Source organism: Rhododendron vialii, chromosome 8a (assembly GCF_030253575.1).
Source record: "Rhododendron vialii isolate Sample 1 chromosome 8a, ASM3025357v1".
Taxonomy (NCBI): domain Eukaryota; kingdom Viridiplantae; phylum Streptophyta; class Magnoliopsida; order Ericales; family Ericaceae; genus Rhododendron; species Rhododendron vialii.
In genome coordinates this window covers 13905251-13926961 of record NC_080564.1, presented here as the reverse complement: position 1 = coordinate 13926961, position 21711 = coordinate 13905251, and the positions used below count along the sequence as shown (strand labels likewise).

The 21711-nt window shown below is 36.7% G+C and overlaps 1 protein-coding gene across 1 annotated transcript; it reads left to right on the top strand.

Moving 5' to 3' along the window:
• Positions 1 to 14624: 14624 nt before the first annotated feature.
• LOC131297914 (dihydroflavonol 4-reductase-like) lies at positions 14625 to 20297 on the top strand. The gene is made up of 6 exons (XM_058323118.1): positions 14625 to 14974; positions 15538 to 15707; positions 18493 to 18687; positions 19073 to 19232; positions 19328 to 19520; positions 19736 to 20297. Exons 1-6 carry the CDS (start codon positions 14845 to 14847, stop codon positions 19920 to 19922), a joined length of 1035 nt encoding a protein of 344 aa, XP_058179101.1. The 5' UTR covers positions 14625 to 14844; the 3' UTR covers positions 19923 to 20297.
• The last annotated feature ends 1414 nt before the right edge of the window (positions 20298 to 21711 follow it).

Genomic DNA, 21711 nt, shown 5'->3' with positions numbered 1-21711 from the left:
CAGAATCCCGATATCCTCTGACAAGCGCCCACCTTGTAGGTTAGGCCTTGAGTATACAATATGAGCATTAACTCCTGCCAGACCAATTATGGGATCCTGACATCTCCTGTCAAGTGTCCACCTTATAGATTAGGCCTTGAGTATACAATATGAGCATTAGCTCCTGCCGGGCTAATTATGAGATCCCGATATCTCCTGTCAGACACCCATCCGTCGATGGGCTCTGAATGTACTTGTGTCATTCACATACTCGAGTGTACCATTCGTACAAATGTCGTGCATGAAGCTCATATTTATCCTTTCACAATTCCACTAATTTAAACAATTCCAATATATACATTCATCACATGGCACATAAAGACAAACATGACTGCATGATTCCTTATTTTATGTGTATAAATAATTATGTATGCCCATTGAAGCGGTCAAGGCTTTAGGAAGAAAGAGTTTGCACCGACACAGGTGATCATAACATTTGACTGGTGGCCTATCGGTAGGGATTTGGATTCTACCGGTAAAAGTCATAGTTATCAATTCCGTACCGTATCGGCCGGTACCAGCTGGTACGTACCGGATTTGAAAAAAACCGGTATCCTAACACTCCAATACTGTTTCGGACCAAATACCGGTCCTTACCGCTAGGTACCGGCTAATTCGGACGATCTCGGCCGAGATGGGCTTACCGGAGATTTCGTCCAGTATTTTGCAAACAGAACCCAGAAGAAGATCCAAGCCCCGTTGCCCAGCTGGTACACGAGCCTGACGAACGCCCGCCTCCCCCGCTGCTCCTTCTCCCTGTCGCCGAAGGCGTACCTAAAATTCCGGCAGTGTACCGGTGATGCGAGAGAAGGAAAAATGCGAGAAGAGGAACCAAATCACAGATTAAAAAAAAGGAAGGAATAAGATCGGATTAGAATACGAGTTCAGAGCAATTACATCCGAACGTACTCGGAAGCTTTAGAACGGCTGTTCCATCTCCATATCCTTGGTATTGTAGGAGTTGGTGAAGCGTTTTCCTCATTAATGGAGAGAGAGAGAGAGCAGGGGCTATTTGAACGGGGCTGAGAGAAAATGGGCTGGGACTCTAACTTTTTAGAGTTTTGATAGGGTACAACACAACACACTCATTTTGTTTTTCTTGTTTTTGATGTACATATATACACTTTATTTTTTAAAAAAAAAATTTATAGCGAGCAATCCGAAACAGTACCCGGTATTTGACCGATACCGGTACGTACCGTACCAGTAGAAAAATCGGTACCCTGACCGATACGGTATTCAGAACATTGGTAGAAGCCCAAAACAGAAGGAACAAAATTTTGGTTCGCAAAAATTCTACGGGTAGAAAAATAAATGATACCGGTAGGTGCCCGAGAAAAATTAATAATCCCACCGGTAGGGAATAAGTCCTACCGGTAGGAATCCGAAATTCTGGTGATTTTTTACCGCATGACAGATTTTGATCCAATCCCAATAACAACCAATATAAGTTCAAATGAGGCATAGGAACACCCAAATAACATATAAAGAGAGGTAAAATTTCTTATCTCGAGTATCCAAACCAAAATCGAAGAGGTTGAGCAAATCCTAGCTTCCGGAATCCAAACTGAACATAAATACACCAAACCGAGCTCTATCCAATGCGATACGAGCTTGGATACGCAAGTAGAAGATACAGTTGAGATTGATTATTGTGAATTTTAAGATTGGAGATGAGTTTTTGGGTGAGAAAGTGAAAGAGATGGAGAGAGCTGAGACCCGAGAGAGAGAGAGAGCTGAGATGAAAATGGGAAAAAAAAGGAAACAAAATTCCCTGGTATACACGACACACGTATACACGCATGCACTAATCACACCAACACCCCAAACTTTCCAAACCTTTGCACATATAACCTCTACATTCGTATTCATGTCATTTTCAACCTTTTCTTTTTCTTTTTTTTCTTTTTCTTTTCAACTACAAATATTAAAATTAAATAAGAAATTTACGGGTCTCTACATTATGGGACAGAGAGAGTATTATTTACCCTCTCAAACTGGAGAAAGAAAAAGCCTCGCACATCATATGTAGTAGTCGTTTTGTTTTTTAGCTCAACTTTAATTTTTATTTTTTTTCTCAGCTATACCTCGTCTATTGTACAATTTATGGCTCTATATGCCTATTTGAAATTACCATAAAGGATATTTTAAGTAATTTTTTTATATTTTGTTTGCTTTTGCGATAACTTTATTTTTTATGGTAAACGTATTATTTGCATGATAAATTTGTTTGTAGTTCAATGATAAATTCATAACATAAATCATAAATCACACTCGATTGTGATAAATTCATTATATTAACTTTATCAGGATAAATCTATCACATTCACGTAATATAAAATGTGTCCATCATTTGCATTTTCACGGATATACAATGAGTATATCACAATCGACTGTGATTTATAATTTATGTTATGAATCTAACATAAAATCGCAAAAAAAATAACAAATTTGTCATATTAGCCTAAGACTTTGGCTTACTCTACGGCTTCTGCACTTTGATGCACAGAGTTCAACCTTGTCACAATTGAAATACTTGCCTTGAAAACTGAAACTTTAGTTTCTTGGCCACACCACCTTTATGTCCTTGCTTGAACCCTTTGTCTTTTTGCTTGCCTGATTGCTTGTTCGACTGCTTCTTCTTCGTTTCTGAAGATTGGCCATGCACACCACATTAGCCTTGGCCATGTAGGTATTCCCATTTTCTTTTTAGTCCTTTTATTGTCCTCCTCAATGCGAAGCCTAACGATAAAATCCTCAATGTTTATCGGCTTACGCTTGTGCTTCAAGTAGTTCTTGAAGTCTTTTCAACCAAAGCCAACTTCTCAATCACATCCGCCACCTGGAAGGGCTCAACATCATTCCTTCGGCAAGAATCTCATGCAAGATCCCTTGGACCTAACTAATCACAAGAAGTCTGAATTCTTTCAGGTACCCACAACCTTTAACGCCTGTCTATCTTGCTCACCCTCGACAATGACATGATCGTTCTCTCCCAAAAAATTTGCAAAGTTAAGGGTAGTGAGGTAAAATAGCATTTTCTCGTGTTTCTTCCCGTGGTTCATAGGAACCGAAGGAACTGCCATCAGGATTGGAGGAGTCTAAGCCATCATCATAGGGTTTTGACCAATTGGGGGTCCCATTGCCACTTTCAGATTCGGTAGCCATCATCATAGGGTTTTGACCAATTGGGGGTCCCATTGCCACTTTCAGATTCGGTCGACATTTATGAAATTAAGATGAAACACAAGTTAGAGATCAAGATCTTACTATTAAACAAAAATAAGAAAACAATAACAAAATCACGTAGGCTCTGTTTGGTAAAGTTTTTATTTTCAATTTTTTTAATTTTGTTTTCAAAATTTTTTGTTTTTGTTCTCAAACACAGATTTCACAACAAACAAAATGTACTGATGTGTGGATGTAATTTACTAATTTACAGCAGACCAAACCTTTGAGCAATTGATGAGCACGGTAAAAATCAAAACCTATAGACTTGTAGTAGTGAATTGATCAATTAGTTGGTTCGGTCTTGTTTAGTTGGTGAACACAACATCTTAGCTCACTCATGAAACAAAATTTGGAGGGAAAAAAAAAAGGGTTAAGCTCCGCCACATTAATTCTTCCTTTGCATAGATTCTTGCTTTGTCTATCTAAAATAATTGATCATTGCTCCCATGAGAATTATGTTTTATATTTTAGGCTCTATTTTTGTTTCAGTAACAAAAGCTTTATTTCGTAATTTTTATATTTGTATTTTACAGGATCTTCTCGAAGCACTATCACCACGACCCCAAAGAATGTATCTAATGGGAATATTACTTATTTTGACTAAGGCAAAATTTTAGATGCATCCCGACCCCCACTGGAGTCTTTATTTTTTTATCTGAATCGTCTATCTTTTACATATTATGAAAATTATCATTCCTACCAAGAATGAAGTTAATCGGGTATCACTACACACTTGATCAAACAGAAAAAAAATTTTTGTTAATGAAATTGTATCTCGATAAAGAAGCTTTTTAAACCCGATCAAGACATTTTTTTTACGAGAATGATATAATCAATAAGAAAAACAAAATCAACGGTCTGGATCGTCATAATTGTGTCGCGGTCAAATGGATACCGTATGTTTAAGTACAACACAAGACTTAGTTTGTTAACAATTACATTGAACATATAGAATTAAAAAATGCTTCGTCCGTCGATATATCAATAGATATGATCACCCCAAGCGTAGGGCTAATACGTCATTTGAAGCATAATAATCCGGAAGTCGGGGTAACGTCGTACCCAAGGGAATATCATTACGGCTCGATTGGATTTGTAGAAATAAGATTTGTGGCCTTGAGACGGCTAACTTTAGGCGTAGTTTGAAATGGAGAAAAAATACAATTTAAGTGTGTTTGAAAACAATTTAACTAAGCGGCTAGGTCTAGGGGGTTTTAGTGCTCATAACTTGAATCAATCAGCTTTCAAGCGTATGGCTAATACGGCATTTGAAGCATAAGAATTCGAAAGTCCGGGTATTGTACCCAAGGGAATATCATCACGGCTCGATTGGATTTGTATAAGTAAGATTTGCGGCCTTGAGACAGCTAACTTTAGGCGTAGTTTGAAATGGAGAAAAAGTGCAACTTAAGTGTGTTTTGAAAATAATTTAACGAAGCGGTTAGGTCTAGGGGGGTTTAGTACTCATAACTTGAATCAATCAACTTTCCTCTCGAATTACTCGGGTTGAGATACGATTCAACGATCTCCCAACTCGGAGGATTTATCATTAAGCCCATCTAGCAAAAACTTGCTATTGCCTACGCATCTAGCAAACGCAAACGCAAACGCAAGGGATGACATAACTCTAAGCATCGATGCGTGGCAATTAGACTTGCTATTGCCTATGTATGATCAAAGATGTTAACACCGCCAAGATTTGATAGACAAACACGAACTACCTTAATTTTCCAACTAAACATGAAGATTTATTGATAGAAAAACGTAATCAATTCAAGTCATGGAGTGCTAATCACCCCATGACTAAGCCTAATTATATACTCACTCATGCTAGGAATTGAATCAATAAAGCTAATTATTGAAAACATAATGTAATTCAAATTAAACTAGAGATTAAGATAGATCAAGAGCATAGCTACAACTTTAATGAAGAGTAAAATAACAAACAAAAACTAATTAAGGGAGAAAAGTGCAGAATTAACTAAGAACATCAAGAACAATGAAGAACAATAGCAAGAGTAAGCAACAAGAAATGTAAATCCTAGTCTAGATCTAAAAAGTGCAATCTAAATGTTTTGTGACATCACGAGGCTTAAATACGGGCTCTCATTCGTGTACGAAATATCCCAAAAATGCCCTAAAAATCTACTGCGAAGGCCTCTCGGTACCGATACCTCCACAACCTTGGTATCGGTACCGAGCTCACTATTGCTGGCCGCTCTAACCTCCTCGGTACCGATACCGCCACAACCTTGGTATCGGTACCGAGGCCTTCAGCTTCAGCTTCAACTCTTGCTCTTTGGTCCTCGTCTTGGCCTTCTATGCTTTCGGGTCACCTCCAGGCCTTCTTTTCTTAGCTCTTGGGACTTGGCCACCCTCGGGGGTCGTCCATAGCCTCAAAAGTAGCCTTATTCGCACAATTTTCTTGAAACATCTTCAAAATAACCTTATGTGCAAAAGTAAATGAAACAACTAAATTAAAGACGTAATTAAGCTAAAACTAAGGACTTAGCACATCCATATTGACATTATTGGATGCTTATCAAAAAATCATTTCCAACTCAATTTTTACAATGGTCAATTTAAACAATTAGGATTTCACGTCTCACTGATTCCATCGTTGCCACCAAAATCAGAGATCATCGGATATCGGTGACTGCCTGATCGGATAACATTTGATAAATCTCTTTTACTTGAACATTTGATATCGATGACCCCCACCAGAGTCTTTATTTTTTTATTTGAATAGTCTATCTTTTACGTAGTATGGAGTTTATCAATCGTAACAAGAATGAAGTTGATCAGGTATCGCTACACATTTGATCGGATGATAACTATCATCTAAAAAACAAATTGTGTCCCAATCAAGGAGCTTTCTAAACCTGATCAAGTCAATTTTTTACGATAATGATTTAACCAATACACACAACGAAATCAAAGACCTCGATTGTTAAAATAGTTGTCTTATTGAGATGAGCTAAATAATCATACCGAAGATTATTAGCAAATGTATAACATATAATATAATTAAAAATTATTTCATTAGTGGCTATTTTTTCGTTGGATCTATTTCAGCGCTTTTCCTAGGCCACTGGAAAATTGGGTGGGGGGGGCGCTATTCCAATACTATTGCTTGGGCGCTAGAAAATGGTTGGCCTATTCCACCGCCTATGCTTTGGGCACTGAGAAATCCTCATTCTAGCAGCGGTTAGAAAGCTGTTGTAGACATCCTATATATTGTAGCACTTTTTGCAAACGTTGATAGAAAAAGTGTTGGTGTTGATCAAATTTCTTGTCGCGTTGGTTATTCATTTAAGGGTTGTTAATATTTAACATTGTGAAGTCCCACAATAATCCATAATCAAAAATCATTTTTAGTAAAGAGAGATAGAGAAAGAGAGTTGGAGATAAATATAAGTGGGTGAGTCCATTGATAGTGATGGGAAGAGAGAGAAAGGAAAAAGAGAGTGTATGGTCCCCACTAAATTTGATTATTCAAAGAGAAAATATTGTTAGTTTTAGTCATCTAAGGCTATCCACAGTGGTATAATCAAATGCCAATTGTTTTTAAAGTTAACAATATTAGTACAAAAGATTACTCACAATGGTATAATCAAACTTAGCAACATCATTAGAAATAATCAAATTTTGGGCTTTGGATAACCAAAATTAACAATCTTTTTCAATAATCAAAATTTATGGATCCTACACCTCATAAGTTAACTAGTTCCAAAATTCGTATACACACGTGTTTCAATTAGTATTTTCTTCTTCCCTTCTTCGCCCACTCTTTTTTTTTTTTTGGTTAAAAAAATAAAATTGAAGAATAAAAATTTTATGTAGCCAAGCTTTTTCGCTACTCTATATCTTTTCACTTCGCCAACAAACTATTTCTCTTTCTTTTCCTCCAAAAGTAAAACTCATATTTTTCGATCATCTACAATTCAATCCATCGTCGCCAGATTAAGGTGTTTCACTCTTCTTTCCTGTTTCTACTACTCACCCCCAAAAAAAAAAAAGAAGGAAAAAATCATAATAGGAGGTAAGGAAGTCACCGATTTTTTTTTCAAAATTAAGAAAATGAATCGATATATTTTAACTCATAAAAAACGTAAATGGAGGGAAGTGAATGACAGGAAACAGGGGGGAGAGAGAATGAAATTGTAGTGGATCCCATATTTTGATTATGGACTAGCAGTGATCATAGTGAAGCTCAACATTGTTAAGCTTAACAACCTCTTAAGTGAATAATCAAAAGCTGATGTGTCAACTTTTGGTTATCCTTTTTTGATTATACCACTGTGGATGGCCTAAGGCCATCCACGGTAGTATAATCACAAAAGGATAACCAAAAATTGATACATCAGCTTTTGATTATTCACTTAAGAGGCTGCTAAGCTTAACAATATTGAGCTTCACAGACACTTCTAGTCCATAACCAAAATAAAGGGTCCACTACAATTTCACTCTTTCTCTCTCCTCCTCTGTTTCCCACCATTCACTTCCTTCCATTTATGATTTTCTTGGGCAAAAATATATCAATTCCCTCTTTTAATTTTAAAAAAAAATCGGTGACTTTCTTCCCTTCTATTATGAATTTTTTTTTTTGGAAAAAAAAGAGTAAAATACCTTAATCCGGCGATGATGAGTTGATCAATTGTAGATAATCGAGAGATATGAGTTTCACTTTTAGAGGAAAAGAAAGAGAAATAGTTTGTGGGTGAAATAAAGAAGATATAGCTAGAATAAGCGAAGAAGAGAAGAAGAAAATGCCAATTGAAACACGTATGTATAAACATTTGGGAATTAGTTAACTTATGTGATGTGGGGTCTACAAATTTTGATTATTGAAAAAAGTTGCTAGTTTTGATTATTCAAAGCCCAAAATTTGATTATTTCTAAGGATGTTGCTAAATTTGATTATACCATTGTCAGACATTTTTTGCACCACCATTGTTAACTTTAAAAACAATTGGCTTTTGATTATATCACTGTGAATGGCCTAAGGGTATCCATAATGCTATAATAAAAAATTGATAACCAAAAGTTGCTACATCAGTTTTTGATTATTCATTTAAGAGATTGTTAAGGTTAATAACGTAAATGTCTACAATGGAATAATCAAAATTAGATAATCAAAACTTATCACATCATCTTTTCAAACTATAAAAAACTAAAAATTGTGAACATTAGAAAATAGTTTTTTTTAAATAGTTTTGAAACTAATAAAAACTATTTACTAGAAATAGAAAATAGTTTTTGAAACTTTTTTTTGGAAAAAAGTATTTTTAAAAAACTGTTTTCTAAAAAAAAAGTTCTTTTAGTAAAATTTTTTTTTTCAAAAATATTGTTCAAAAGGGAAGAAAGATAGAACATTTTTGTATAATGATTGGTGTATTTGATTGAGAATATTAAGTGTCTATTAAATTTGGTTATTGTCAAAAGGTTGCTAGTTTTGATTATCCAAAGCTCAAATTTTGATTATTTCTAAGGAGGTTGTTAAATTTGATTATAGTATTGTGAGTCATATTTTGCACAAACATTGTTAACTTTAAAAATATTTTACTTTTAATTATAGCATTGTGGATACTCTAAATGCTAAAATTTGGTTATTGGTTAAAAAGTTATTAAATTTGGTTATACCATTGCGAGATATATTTTTGACTAAGAGCATCCACGATATAATAATCAAAATTGGATAATCAAAAGTTGTCACATCATTTTTTGATTATTCATTTAGAGGTTGTTAAAATTAGCAATAACAAATCCCACATTGTTTACTTTTTGCACATAATCAAAATGGGTTGGCAAAAATTTAAATCTAACGGTCAGTTTTTTTTCCTCAATCTAATGGTCTATATTGAATAACATTTTGGTAAAATAAGTGAAAGTAGAGAACATTTGTTAAGATTCATAAAGTAATCAATATTTTTAAATGTACAACCACTTGTTAAAGTGGAGAGTGAGTTTCACCTATTAATAAAGTATTTGCTTTATGGAGAGTGAGTTTTACTCTCCCATGATGGGTATACTTGATTTAGAAGATGTGGGATCCAATAAATTTGGTTATTGACAAAAAGTTTCTAGTTTTTATTATCATTTATCCAAAGACCAAAATTTAATGAGTTGCTAAGAGGTTGTTAAGTTTGGTTATTATAATGTGAGTACTTTTTTTAGCACGCATTGCTAACTTTATCAACATTTTGGTTTTGATTATTACATTATGGATGCTCTAACATTTCTATCTCTAGAAATCTTTTACTTTTGATTATGCCGTTGGTGGGGCTCAGATCCTATCTAGTGTTACACAAACCTATTTGATCTAGTTTGTGGCCAAGATTCAGCCAACTCACCTTCGCCGAAATCAAGGGCTGGGATCATCCCACCCACCACCTCCCATCTATATCTCTCTCTCTCTCTCTCTCTCTCTCTAAGTTACCTCAAATAACAACACTGTTTTCCACGCCATAGTCGATTTTGGCTGCTCCAAATGTGTGGTAGACATCTTAAAAGCGTCTCCCTCCCTTTTTATGCCAAGTGGATACCAACGGTGACACTCTAACTCTTATTGTCGCGGCGGACAATAATGAAGATATAGTCAAATTGCTCATCAATTTCGCAAAATCACAAGAAGATCATAACCAACAAAATGGTATTGTCATCGCTGAAGATGGTGTTGCAACAGCGATAAAGGAGATGTTGAGGGTGAGAAATCGAGACGAAGACACGCCGTTACACTTGGCGGTAAGGCGTTCGAGGATATGGTCATGGGAAACAAATACTGTGGCAATGTTAACGATAGAATATCCAGGGTTGGACCATGGGCCAAATAAAGCTGGTATTGTGGTGTTCATGTCCTGGTACTCTCAGAGGTGGTGGATGGGATTATCCCGACCCTTGATTTAGGAAAAGGTGAGTTGACTGAATCTTGGATACAAACTGGTTTGTGCAACACTAGATAGAATCTGAGCCCCCATTGGAGATACTCTAATGAATACAGAATACCTATTCCCCTTCAGTGGAGGGAACACCTATATAAAAACAAAAGGGAAAATTAATTATAAGTACGATAAAATAGTTTTCTTTTAGGGGGAGGACGTCATCAAATGGTTTTTAGTGGAGGTCTTTCAACTTTTTTAATTATTGAGGCATAAGGACAAAATATATTTTCACGGAAAACTACCCTAGGGTAGGGTAGGGACGTAGGGTAGGGTACCTTAGGATTTAGGTACATTCATAGGATTTTAGGGTGCATTTTCCTATTATAGGGTTTTAATAGTTTAGGTACTTTCATAGGATTTAGTGTTTTAAGCACTTTCATAGGGTACCCTAAGATAGGGTTTAAGTACTTTCATAGGATACCCTAGGATTTTAGGTACTTTCATTAACTTTCAATTATTAGGGAACTTTCACTAGTTTTGCAAAAAGTGTATTTTAGTAATCATGCAACACATTTGTAATTTGTCCTTATGTTTGATTGCAAAATGTGTTTGTCTCATGTTTAATTGCAAAAGATGCTTGTTCTTGAGCTCAAAAGATATAAATATAAGAAATTTTTGGCTAAGTCTCCCAAAACAAAACCATAGACAACCACATTTCACAATGTTAGTCAAGCAAACGTTGCTAGAGCCAACAAAAAATTTTGGCGAGGAAGACTTACAGTGGTTTGAACGGCTGTTCAAAAAACACTCTTTTTTTGTGAAGCAATAGTTATGTGCCACCTCATTAATGGATATATATATATATACACACACACACTAATAATTAAAAAACGCATAAAATTAGGATTAGAGGTTTGTGAGGCACAAATACATTTGCTTATAGTATAGATTGATTCAAATTTGTCTTCATACTCCGTTCCAGAAACCTTCTTAAAAAATAATCAGCTTATTTGACATTTTCAAACTCAAAAATAATATAAATGAAAAATAATTTTTTAATTTTTTTGCATAGTATAAAAGATCTCGATGAGATCTTTCAAACAAGATCCATATTGCATATTTTTAGATTTCAATAAGTCCATAATTTTTGAGCGTGAAATTGCCTTCTTAAAAAATAAGGACTTTTTATCGTTCCGAAACAGAGCTTCGTACACAAATTGAGGACAACATATTGATCAGTTACAACATTAATCAAATTTTGTGCTTCATACGTTTTATGTAATTCTGTACGATTCTAAAAAAAACACTTTTGTCAAGTGCCCAGCCATGGTGCTTGTATTTATTGTTTCTGCTCGTGATGCAAGTATATCTCTTTTCTGGTTTTTAGGTTGGCAAACCTAGGTGCCAAACCATGTTTTTCGGTTTTGTTTGGTGAGTTAGCCCTTGTGTGTTTGGTTGCCAAAATGTGGTTTCCTCTCTCGTCCTCTCATTTGGTTATCTCTTTCTTTGGTTTCATTGTACTTCTTGTTGAAATAAATCTTTTGTTTTGTTTTATATATAGTGGTTCATTCATCATCTTCCTTTGATCAATAGTTGTACACAAGAAAATTAAGAGCTTTATAACTCGTGGAGCTAGATTTCCCTGTTTAAGAAATTACACGAAAACTTCAAAAACAACATATTTCTATCATTATGCAAAGTTTTTGTCCCATCCGAGCCTCCCATAAAGACTAAGGGTGTGTTTGGAACTCGTGGAAAGAAATAAAAAGAATGAAAAATCTTAAAAAAATTCTTTCCATTGTTTAGTTTATAGAGAAAGAGAAGAGAAATTATGAAAAAAAAAACAAGTTAAATTTTGTCTCCAATTTTGTCTTAATTTTCCCTCCAATCTTCCTCTTTATTATTTTATCTTCATTTACCTTACTATCCTCACGTTCCAAACAGAACCTAGGTCTTTATTTGAAACCTATAATAAAGAAAGGAAAAGATGGTAAAATAATTTTCTCTTGTTTGATCTGGGAGGAAACAATAAGGGAAAATACTCATAACAAAACAAAGAAGAATAAGTAAATTTACGTGGATCCCTAGCTAGCTAGCTAGTTTCCCCTCCACTTACTTTCCGGAGAATATATATATCGGTTCTGCTATTGGGTGCATAGTTGCACTGGTTAATGTTCATGAATTTGCATTTTTCTATGCAAAAACTCCTTGCTTTTTCTGACTTAATTTTAAGAGACAGCAATTAGAAAATTGTACTCTCTCCTCAGAGAAGTCGGAGACGGAGGGGCAGCTCAAGTCGTACAAGTAGAAATTTGTAAGTGACATCTTTGCCCTAAATAATGTATCGACCTTTTTCACTTTAAAATTGAGATTGAAAAGTTAAAAAAAAAAAAAACATGTTCATAACTTCTAACACGGTAACACCTGAAGCCACTTCTGTAATATTTTTTTTAATAATTTAGGTGTCTGAGTCAGCTCTATTTTTTTTAATAATTTAGGTGTCTGAACCAGCTTTTATATACCTCGACTAATTCCAGGAGACCAATTCTATCACCCACTTGCAAGGGTCTTTGTTAAAGGTAGAGTAAAACTCTGTATAAACTAGCCCCAAAGGAGTTGATAATACCTAAGAAGTTTCGAACCTGAAATCTTAGGAGAGAGCATTACTCCCCCTCTCCACTCTCTCTCACAAACTAGTGCAATGGGAGAAGCAATATAAGGGGTTGGTCAGAATTATTTTTTTCTTATTCAGATTTTGAATTCCTGTTGTTAAATAGTATTAAAAATTATCTATAACTTATTATTCGGAAATCCTATGTGTACCGACCAAAAGTGTAGGGAAACCGTATCGACCGCCGCGCGCGGCCGTCGCCGGCCACCGGACAGCCGATCCGAGCAGTCCAAAAATTTTAAAAAAAAAAACTGAGGGGCCTAGCGCAAGAATAAACGGCATCCGATGTGTGTAGGGTGCTTGATCTAGACACCCTATTTTTCGTGTATATACATATATACACGAAAAATAGGGTGTCTAGATGTATATACACGAAAAATAGGGTGTCTAGATCAAGCACTCTACACACATCGGATGCCGTTTATTCCAGCGTCAGGCCTCTCGGTTTTTTTTTTAAAAATTTTTGGACGGCTCGGATAGGCCGTCCAGTGGCCGGCGACGGCCGCGCGCGGCAGTCGGTACACCGTCGGTAGGTTGGTGTCGGTGCAAATAACACGACTCCTTATTATTATTCTTAACAGTATTTTAACATATAAATTTTATTTTTTATTTTTTTCGAGTCCTCTTGTCTAAGCGAATAAAACAACAACAACTTTATTTATGTCTTAATAATTTTTGAATTTATTTCATCGATACAACATAGAAATTGTGCAAAAAAAATTATTTGATTTTTTAAAATCAGTTTGATTCGTTCGATTGTCAAAATAAAATTATTTGATTTGTTTTATTTAAATAAACTGAATTTTTTTATTTGATTTAAAACTTATTATACAAAATAAAAATTGTCAAATATTTTTTTGACATTAACAATTTTGACAAAACTGTTGCACTTGGCAGGCACTTTCCCCGCTTTAAATAAAAAATGTTACTTACCAGTCTATTTGACAATTATTTTTGTCTTATTCATATTTTGAATTCTTGTTGAGAATCAAATTGTCAAAAATATTAGTTTTGTTCTACTGATATTGAATGGTAGTACTCATTGAAATATGGCTCTTAGGGCCCACATAACCGGTGCCACTTAGCACCCATTAGCATTTGCGTGTATATATATATAGTTTGGTTTTCTTAAGAGATTTTTCACAGGTTTACCGTGTGAAACTTCCATTTTTCGATCGAATTGGGACGATCCGAGCCGTTCAAAGTGATCAGAACGTGATTTTAAGGGTACCCGCAAGAAATCAGCAAAAAAAATGATCGGGAAGGGCTTGATCCGAGCAGTTTTTTATTGAACGGTTCAGTAAAAAACTGTTTGGATCAAGCCCTTCCGATCATTTTTTTTGCTTATTTCTTGAGGGTACCCTTAAAATCACGTTCTGAACACATTGAGCGACTCAGATCGTCGCAATTCGATCAGGAAAGGGAAGGTCCGCACTGTAGACTGGTAAGAAATCCCTCACTGGATCTATGGTGTATATATATATATATAGTAGATTGTTAGGTGGAAATTTAATGAAGCTGCTTTGCCTCAGTACTCCATCAAACGGTCATATCATATATATATATATATATATATATAAAAATACCGAAAGAGAGAAGACTTGAGATTTGTTGTAGGTCACGTGACACAAACTGCGTCAGGTGGAAATAGAAAATGACCCCCTCCTACCATTCAAGTACAGTAGTAGTTAAGTACTAACCATCCAAGGGGAAGTGGCATTGTGGCAAGGGGCGAAGGGTAAATGGAGCACGTGCGCACCAACCAACCTTAAATTAAATTAAATGAGTGTGGACTACTATAATACAGTAATCTTTTGCTAGCAAATTTTTTCTGATATAAATTCTCATCATCTTCTGGCTCTTCACTCTCTACTCCTTATTCCTCCTCTGCTATTCTTTTCTCAATTCCATCTTCTTCTTCTTCTTTTACTGCTCCGACCCGGCCACCATTATTAGTCGACTTCCCACTATATATCGGCCTTCTTCTTCTTTTCTTTTTTTTGTTGGATCCAGAGACCAGATATGAAAGATGTCAATGGTTCGCCGGCCACCACCGTCTGCGTCACCGGTGCCGCCGGCTTCATCGGCTCATGGCTCGTCATGAGGCTGCTTGAACGGGGCTATGTTGTTCGAGCCACCGTTCGCGATCCAGGTTGGTTCCCCCCACCCCCTTTCACCATTTTCTGCTCAACCAATTCGATCCAATTCAATTCAATACTAATATATATAGTAACTCCTAAAATCTGTAGTTTCCGAAAATATAGGCAATCAAAATCATGTTCCGAAAATATAGTGTGATCTTCTTTCTTTTATTGCTTTTATTGATAATTACCGGATGGATCGATATCCGGGACGGGACAGCTAGCTCGACTAATTAACCTCGCGCGAGGGAGGGAGCACCTCAAGTTAATAATACTTTTATTATTATTGTTAAGTTAGACATATATAGTAATAGAACCTCTCTCAATCTCTCTGAAATGAAGTGCATTACACGTACATCAATTTCTTCTAAACATATATAAAATTGGAAGTAAAACTATTATTACTACTTTCTTACCAATAAATTACTGTGAAATCGTGAACTGGTTAACTAGCTAGCTAGCTTAAATGATGAACATGATGCTCAAATCAAATGATCAAGAACGGTACTAAATTTAATTTGACGGTATAAACAAGGTTAAGAATTGAATGTGTTGTGGCGGTGCATGCGCGCAGCCAATATAAAGAAGGTGAAACACCTACTGGAGTTGCCCAAAGCGGATACAAACCTAACGCTGTGGAAGGCGGACCTCAACGAGGAAGGGAGCTTTGACGAGGCCATTGAAGGCTGCTTCGGAGTATTTCATGTGGCCACGCCCATGGATTTTGAGTCCAAGGACCCCGAGGTATGTACATCAAATATTTATGATAGACTACTTTCTTTCAAATTGAATTTCAATTTCAACAGCGGCGCTAGTGGTTTGTCCAATTGTTAATTTCAGTGGCCATATGATGATTCACGTAAGTTAACACAGACAATCAATTCGTATTACCAAAAAGGAAAAATGAATTGCAGAATTGGGAAAACCACAAACAGACAATGATCCTTTCTATGGTCAGCTCATCTTAACGTAGTCTCTGTTTTTTCTCAATATTTGTTTTTTTGACAAAAAGGGATGGTGTTATACGTAAATCCTTATTGGTTTTTTCAATGCAATCATTGGAAATCAAATCCAACATCGTCCTATGGGAAAAATCTCCACATGTATATCATTTACGCATGCAAAAATTTGCTAATCTATCTAATAAAACACAAGAGTGTTTAGGAATATTTCTTCTCAATGGTTTAAATTTCTTCCTGACACAAATTTTATCTACCCATACAAACAAATTCAACGGTCCAGATTTCTTCACCTTTCACATACAAACCAATGGCAGTTTAGTAAAAATAAATGGGATTTGAGGGCTGAGATTGAAATAATCCAAGGTCAGCATTGATTTGGAAATAGAGAATTAATTTTGAGCTCCCATCCCCACACCCCACACGTTTCTCTCCTCCTCTTTCTCTCTCTAGATTATCTCTCTCCCCCCATTTGCTCTCTCTCTCTAGCAACCCAGTCTCCGACGACCTTCAACGAAGCAACCCAGTCATCTTCTTCGACGACCCTCCGAGTAAATTGACTCTACACATCACAACCCAGTCACGCAAATCACCCCTCCTACTTGTACAAGGTCATTTAAAGCCGTGAGGGCGGGCTAAAGTACATAGGAATTTCACAATTAAGTATGCTCATTCTGGAGTAGTCTAGGGATGGGTGACCTACTGGGAAGTATATGGGTTTTAGGCGTTTAAAGCAGACAATATTTTACAAAGATGGAGCGGGTCATTACAAATGGTATCAGAGCCCCACCTTGGGCAAAGTGGTGGTAGGATGCGCTCTGCTGCCACGGACCCCATGGGAGGTTGCTGGGCCTGTGCAACAAGGACGTTGCATGCCTAAGGGGGGTAGATTGTGACACCCCACTTTCCGGTAATTCTCTTTCGTGCTACTAAGAAGAGGATCACATACTACACACTAATGAATCGATTTAGTGTTTGAGCCACTAGCTAGCAAGTGCCATAGGCCAATTCCAACTGGGGTGCGTAGTGCCGTAGGCACGGGCAAACACTAGTCTATCTAATAAAACACAAGGGTGTTTAGGAATATTTCTTCTCAATGGTTTAGATTTCTTCCTGACACAAATTTTATCTATCTATACAAACAAATTCAACGGTCCAGATTTCTTCACCTTTCACATACAAACCGATTGCAGTTTAGTAAAAATAAATGGGATTTGAGGGCTGAGATTGAAACAATCCAAGGTCAGCATTGTTTTGGAAATAGAGAATTAATTTTGAGCTCCCATCCCCACACCCCACACTTTTCTCTCCTCCTCTTTCTCTCTCTAGATTATCTCTCTCCCCCCATCTGCTCTCTCTCTCTCTCTAGCAACCCAGTCTCCGACGACCTTCAACGAAGCAACCCAGTCATCGTCTTCGACGACCCTCCGAGTAAATTGACTCTACACATCACAACCCAGTCATCCAAATCACCCCTCCTACTTGTACAAGGTCATTTAAAGCCGTGAGGGCGGGCTAAAGTGCATAGGAATTTCACAATTAAGCGTGTTCATCCTGGAGTAGTCCAAGGATGGGTGACCTACTGGGAAGTATATGAGTTTTAGGCGTCCAAAGCGGACAATATTGTACAAAGATGGAGCGGGTCATTACAAATGGTATCAGAGCCCCGCCTTGGGCAAAGTGGTGGTAGGATGTGCTCTGCTGCCACGGACCCCATGGGAGGTTGCTGGGCCTGTGCAACAAGGACGTTGCATGCCTAAGGGGGGTAGATTGTGACACCCAGCTTTCCGGTAATTCTCTTTCGTGCTACTAAGAAGAGGATCACATACTACACACTGATGAATCGATTTAGTGTTTGAGCCACTAGCTAGCAAGTGCCATAGGCCAATTCCAACCGGGGTGCGTAGTGCCGTAGGCACGGGTAAGCACTAGTCATTTTATCATTCTTAAGGCCATATCAATTCGTATTCGTGATTGATCTACATATTTTGTTACAGAAATGGGTCTTTATTTCATTTGATCTCAATCAATTCTTGATAGGTTGCATGAGGTTCCAGCAACGTGGTACATCATTTAATTGGAAATAGGCCTTCAAATGACCTGCACCAAAACAGTTTGAATTTGTGTGCCCATCACACATCACATAGTTTTGGTACATTTGTTTTTGAGAAAAATAGAATGTGTGCAGAAAATAACCCTTCCTTTTTCAATGACATATGTGGTTGTTGGAGTTGTGTCCTGGATCAAAACAGTATTTCAATATGCCATTTCCGCACTGAGGCTTGTGAAATGAACTTTGACTGTATCGTTATAGTTGCATCTGCAGTGAAATCGCAATCTCAAACTATATGGGGCAACTGTTAATGCTAATTAATCTAGAGTCTACATTCCCTTTCTTGGGTTGTTTTTTCCTCGCTCGTTCATGTTAGTTCTATCTGATACTAACATTCCTGTGATTTCATCAAAATAGAGGTGAAGTGATCACTCTATTCTACTATATATGAGGACTAAGGCACTCTGGTGATTCATCAAAGCAATGATCTAAAACTTTTGTTTGTTTTATACAACAGAATGAGGTAATTAAGCCGACAATCAATGGTGTGTTAAGCATAATAAAATCATGTACCAAAGCAAAGACAGTCAAGAGGCTGGTGTTCACATCTTCTGCTGGTACCGTCAATGTTCAAGAGCACCAACAGCCGGTGTATGATGAAAAGAACTGGAGCGACTTGGATTTTATCAATAAGATAAAGATGACTGGCTGGGTAAGTATCGTAATTTTCATTTTTTCCCCAACTCTGTCTATTCCTCCGTTGCGGCCAAGCTCTATTTGGTATCATTTTCGTTACATATTACCTCATTTTTTCTGCATTTTCTGAAATGAAAGCAATAACAGGTTGTAAGGCTTGTCATTTCATGTTGTTTATATTGAAAACATCTGAAGGAGTTGCCTGTAAAATGTGGTGGTAACGAAGAACTTTTTCAAGAAAACGGTTGACTAGTCAAAGAGCTATTGACCATTCATGGAGATTCAAAGACAAACATATTCATAAGATATTTCAAAGTTATTAAGAAGACAATCAAGAGAGCGTATTAGCTTAACCAAACTGTTTTTTTTTAAACTTGTGGTTGGTTCTACACTCTTTGCAGATGTACTTTGTGTCAAAAACACTAGCAGAGAAAGCAGCATGGGAAGCAGCCAAAGAAAACAACATTGATTTCATCAGTATTATACCAGTGTTAGTGGTAGGTCCCTTCATTATGCCAACCTTCCCACCAAGCCTGGTCACTGCGCTCTCTCCTATCACAGGTAGTTTTTTAACACAAAAAATGAACATTTCACATTCATTTCCTCGGAGCTGACATTTCCTGAGTTGTTTCAATTGAACCATTATTTTGCTGCAGGAAATGAACCTCATTACTCAATAATCAAGCAAGGCCAGTTTGTGCACCTAGATGATCTTTGTGAATCTCATATATTCTTGTTTGAGCATCCTGAAGCAGAGGGGAGATACATCTGCTCATCCCATGATGCAACTATCTACGATTTGGCGAAGATGATGAGGGAGAAATGGCCCGAGTACAATGTCCCCACCGAGTGAGCCTCTCTAGCTCTCACTCATTTTGGCTTCTCAACTTAAACGGATTAATATAAACCGAAGTTTCACAAATAACCAGAATCATATCATCATATGGCAATGCTACTCTTGGAATAACTAACCTAAGAAATGGGAACATTGTATGGAAATGACAGAGGGACGTGATGGGCTATGTCTGTTATAATAAAGTTTTTGTTGGCTTTTCTCTCGACAGGTTTAAGGGGATTGATAAGGATATCCCGAACGTGTCATTTTCGTCCAAGAAGTTGATAGGGATGGGGTTTAAGTTCAAGTACAGCTTGGAGGATATGTTCAGAGGAGCCATTGATACTTGTAGGGAGAAGGGATTGCTTCCTTACTCTAATGCAACAACTGCCAACGGAACGAATGGAACGATTTAGAAAAGCAGAGAGAAAGGGGAAGGAAAGTTGAGTAGTGTACTGTTCTGTGTAACAATGTTGTTTATGTTCTTAATTTCTAATGTACGTTTGTATGGCTGCTGAGGTGGGTGTTAGCTAAGGTGTGATGTTGCTAGCTTCTTCAGGAGTTCGTAATAATCTTGATTTAGAAATAAATATTGAAGTCACATTTTGCCCCCCAAAAAATGCAAAAAAGTCCAGTCACCCATTATATATTCCTCTTTTTAAGTGGGCAAGGAAAGTCAGTAGACGTGGGAAAAACAATTTATATTTACTATTCATAAAAATTACGTTATCAGTGTGATAAGCATACAATATCTTCTCTCTCACATCTATCATATTATTAATGTTTTTAGATGATATTGCGCATGAGGTATGTTTCTATTGATTTCAGGTAATTTAATAAAAAAATGTATCTGCTGGCACCCAAATTTAGTTCAACCACTTGTGTGCGCACAAAATGACACCAATGTCATCATTATAAAATTCAAGTCACAATAAGGAATTTTGTCTATATTAGAACCCTGATCGGACAACGTAGAAAAAGAAGAAGCAATTAAGAGCATTCCGGAGGCCAGCATATGGCCATTAAGCCCCACCTTGCCAAAACGGCCCGTACGGTTTTTTTTTTTTTTTTTTGGGTACTTTGGAAATAAGCACGTACGGGTTAGCCATACTTGTTCCTGACTTGGTAAAAACTGAAGAGAATACAAAGTACAAATCGGGTGTTTGGATAGCACCTTTTCCCATTTTCCACTTCTCTTTTTTGTGTTTTGGGTGTTTGGCTGAAAGAGGCAAAATAGGTCTTGAGGAAAATGGATTCTCCATTTTCACGTTTCTAAAACAAAAGGCAAAAAGAGCTCAGAGGAGCTTTTCCCATTCTCGTTCACCAGCCGCGGCAGAAGACCTATATACCCTCTCCATTTTTTGATTCTTTTCACCGTACGAACAAAATCTGATTACATAAAAAACCAGACAAAAGAGTGTTCGAAAACACTTGAAAACCACTGGGTCTTGTTCGTCTGGTTGAGACGTCGACACTGGTGGTGGTCCGCCATGGAGGAGGAGAAGCCGGAAAATACATGTCGGAGTCTCTGTTCAATTTGACCAGGAGAAAAAGTTGGTCAAAAACAACTTTGGACCACAGATTCTTTTTCGTCAAGGTGAGACGAAGAGATTGGTGGTGATCTGCCGTCGAATACGATGCCAGAGGAAGGCTCACGCGCTGATTGGATAAGGCGCGTGGCCGGCGAGTGAGATCCACTCTCAGCGTGTTGTTCACGCGCTGTTCTCTTGAAGAAAAGGCCGGGCGGCGAAGGGTTTAAAAAAAGTAAAGAAGAAATTAATTTCAAAATACAGTAAAACTTACTCCCTCCGTACAAATTTGTTTGTCCAATTGTTGAAATTCGTGTCTTTTAAAAATATACTTATATCTTACATTTTATAATATTTTTTTATGATTTTGAAGATTTTGTATAATAAAACTAATTAAGATCTACCAAACAAGATCTATATTTCACATTAAAAACATTACGAATTGAAAATTATAGACAATTTTTTTAAATCTCAAACACTCTCAAAAAGTCAAAAAGAAAACAAACAAATCGGGACGGAGGGAGTAAAATAATTAATTAAAATATTATTTACACACATTATACATGAGTATTATAAATAATCAGGGGCAACATAGTAAAAAATCAACCCATAATTCATTTTCATTCTATATCTTTCACACTACTCCTGCTGCAAAATCCATTCTGTACATATCATC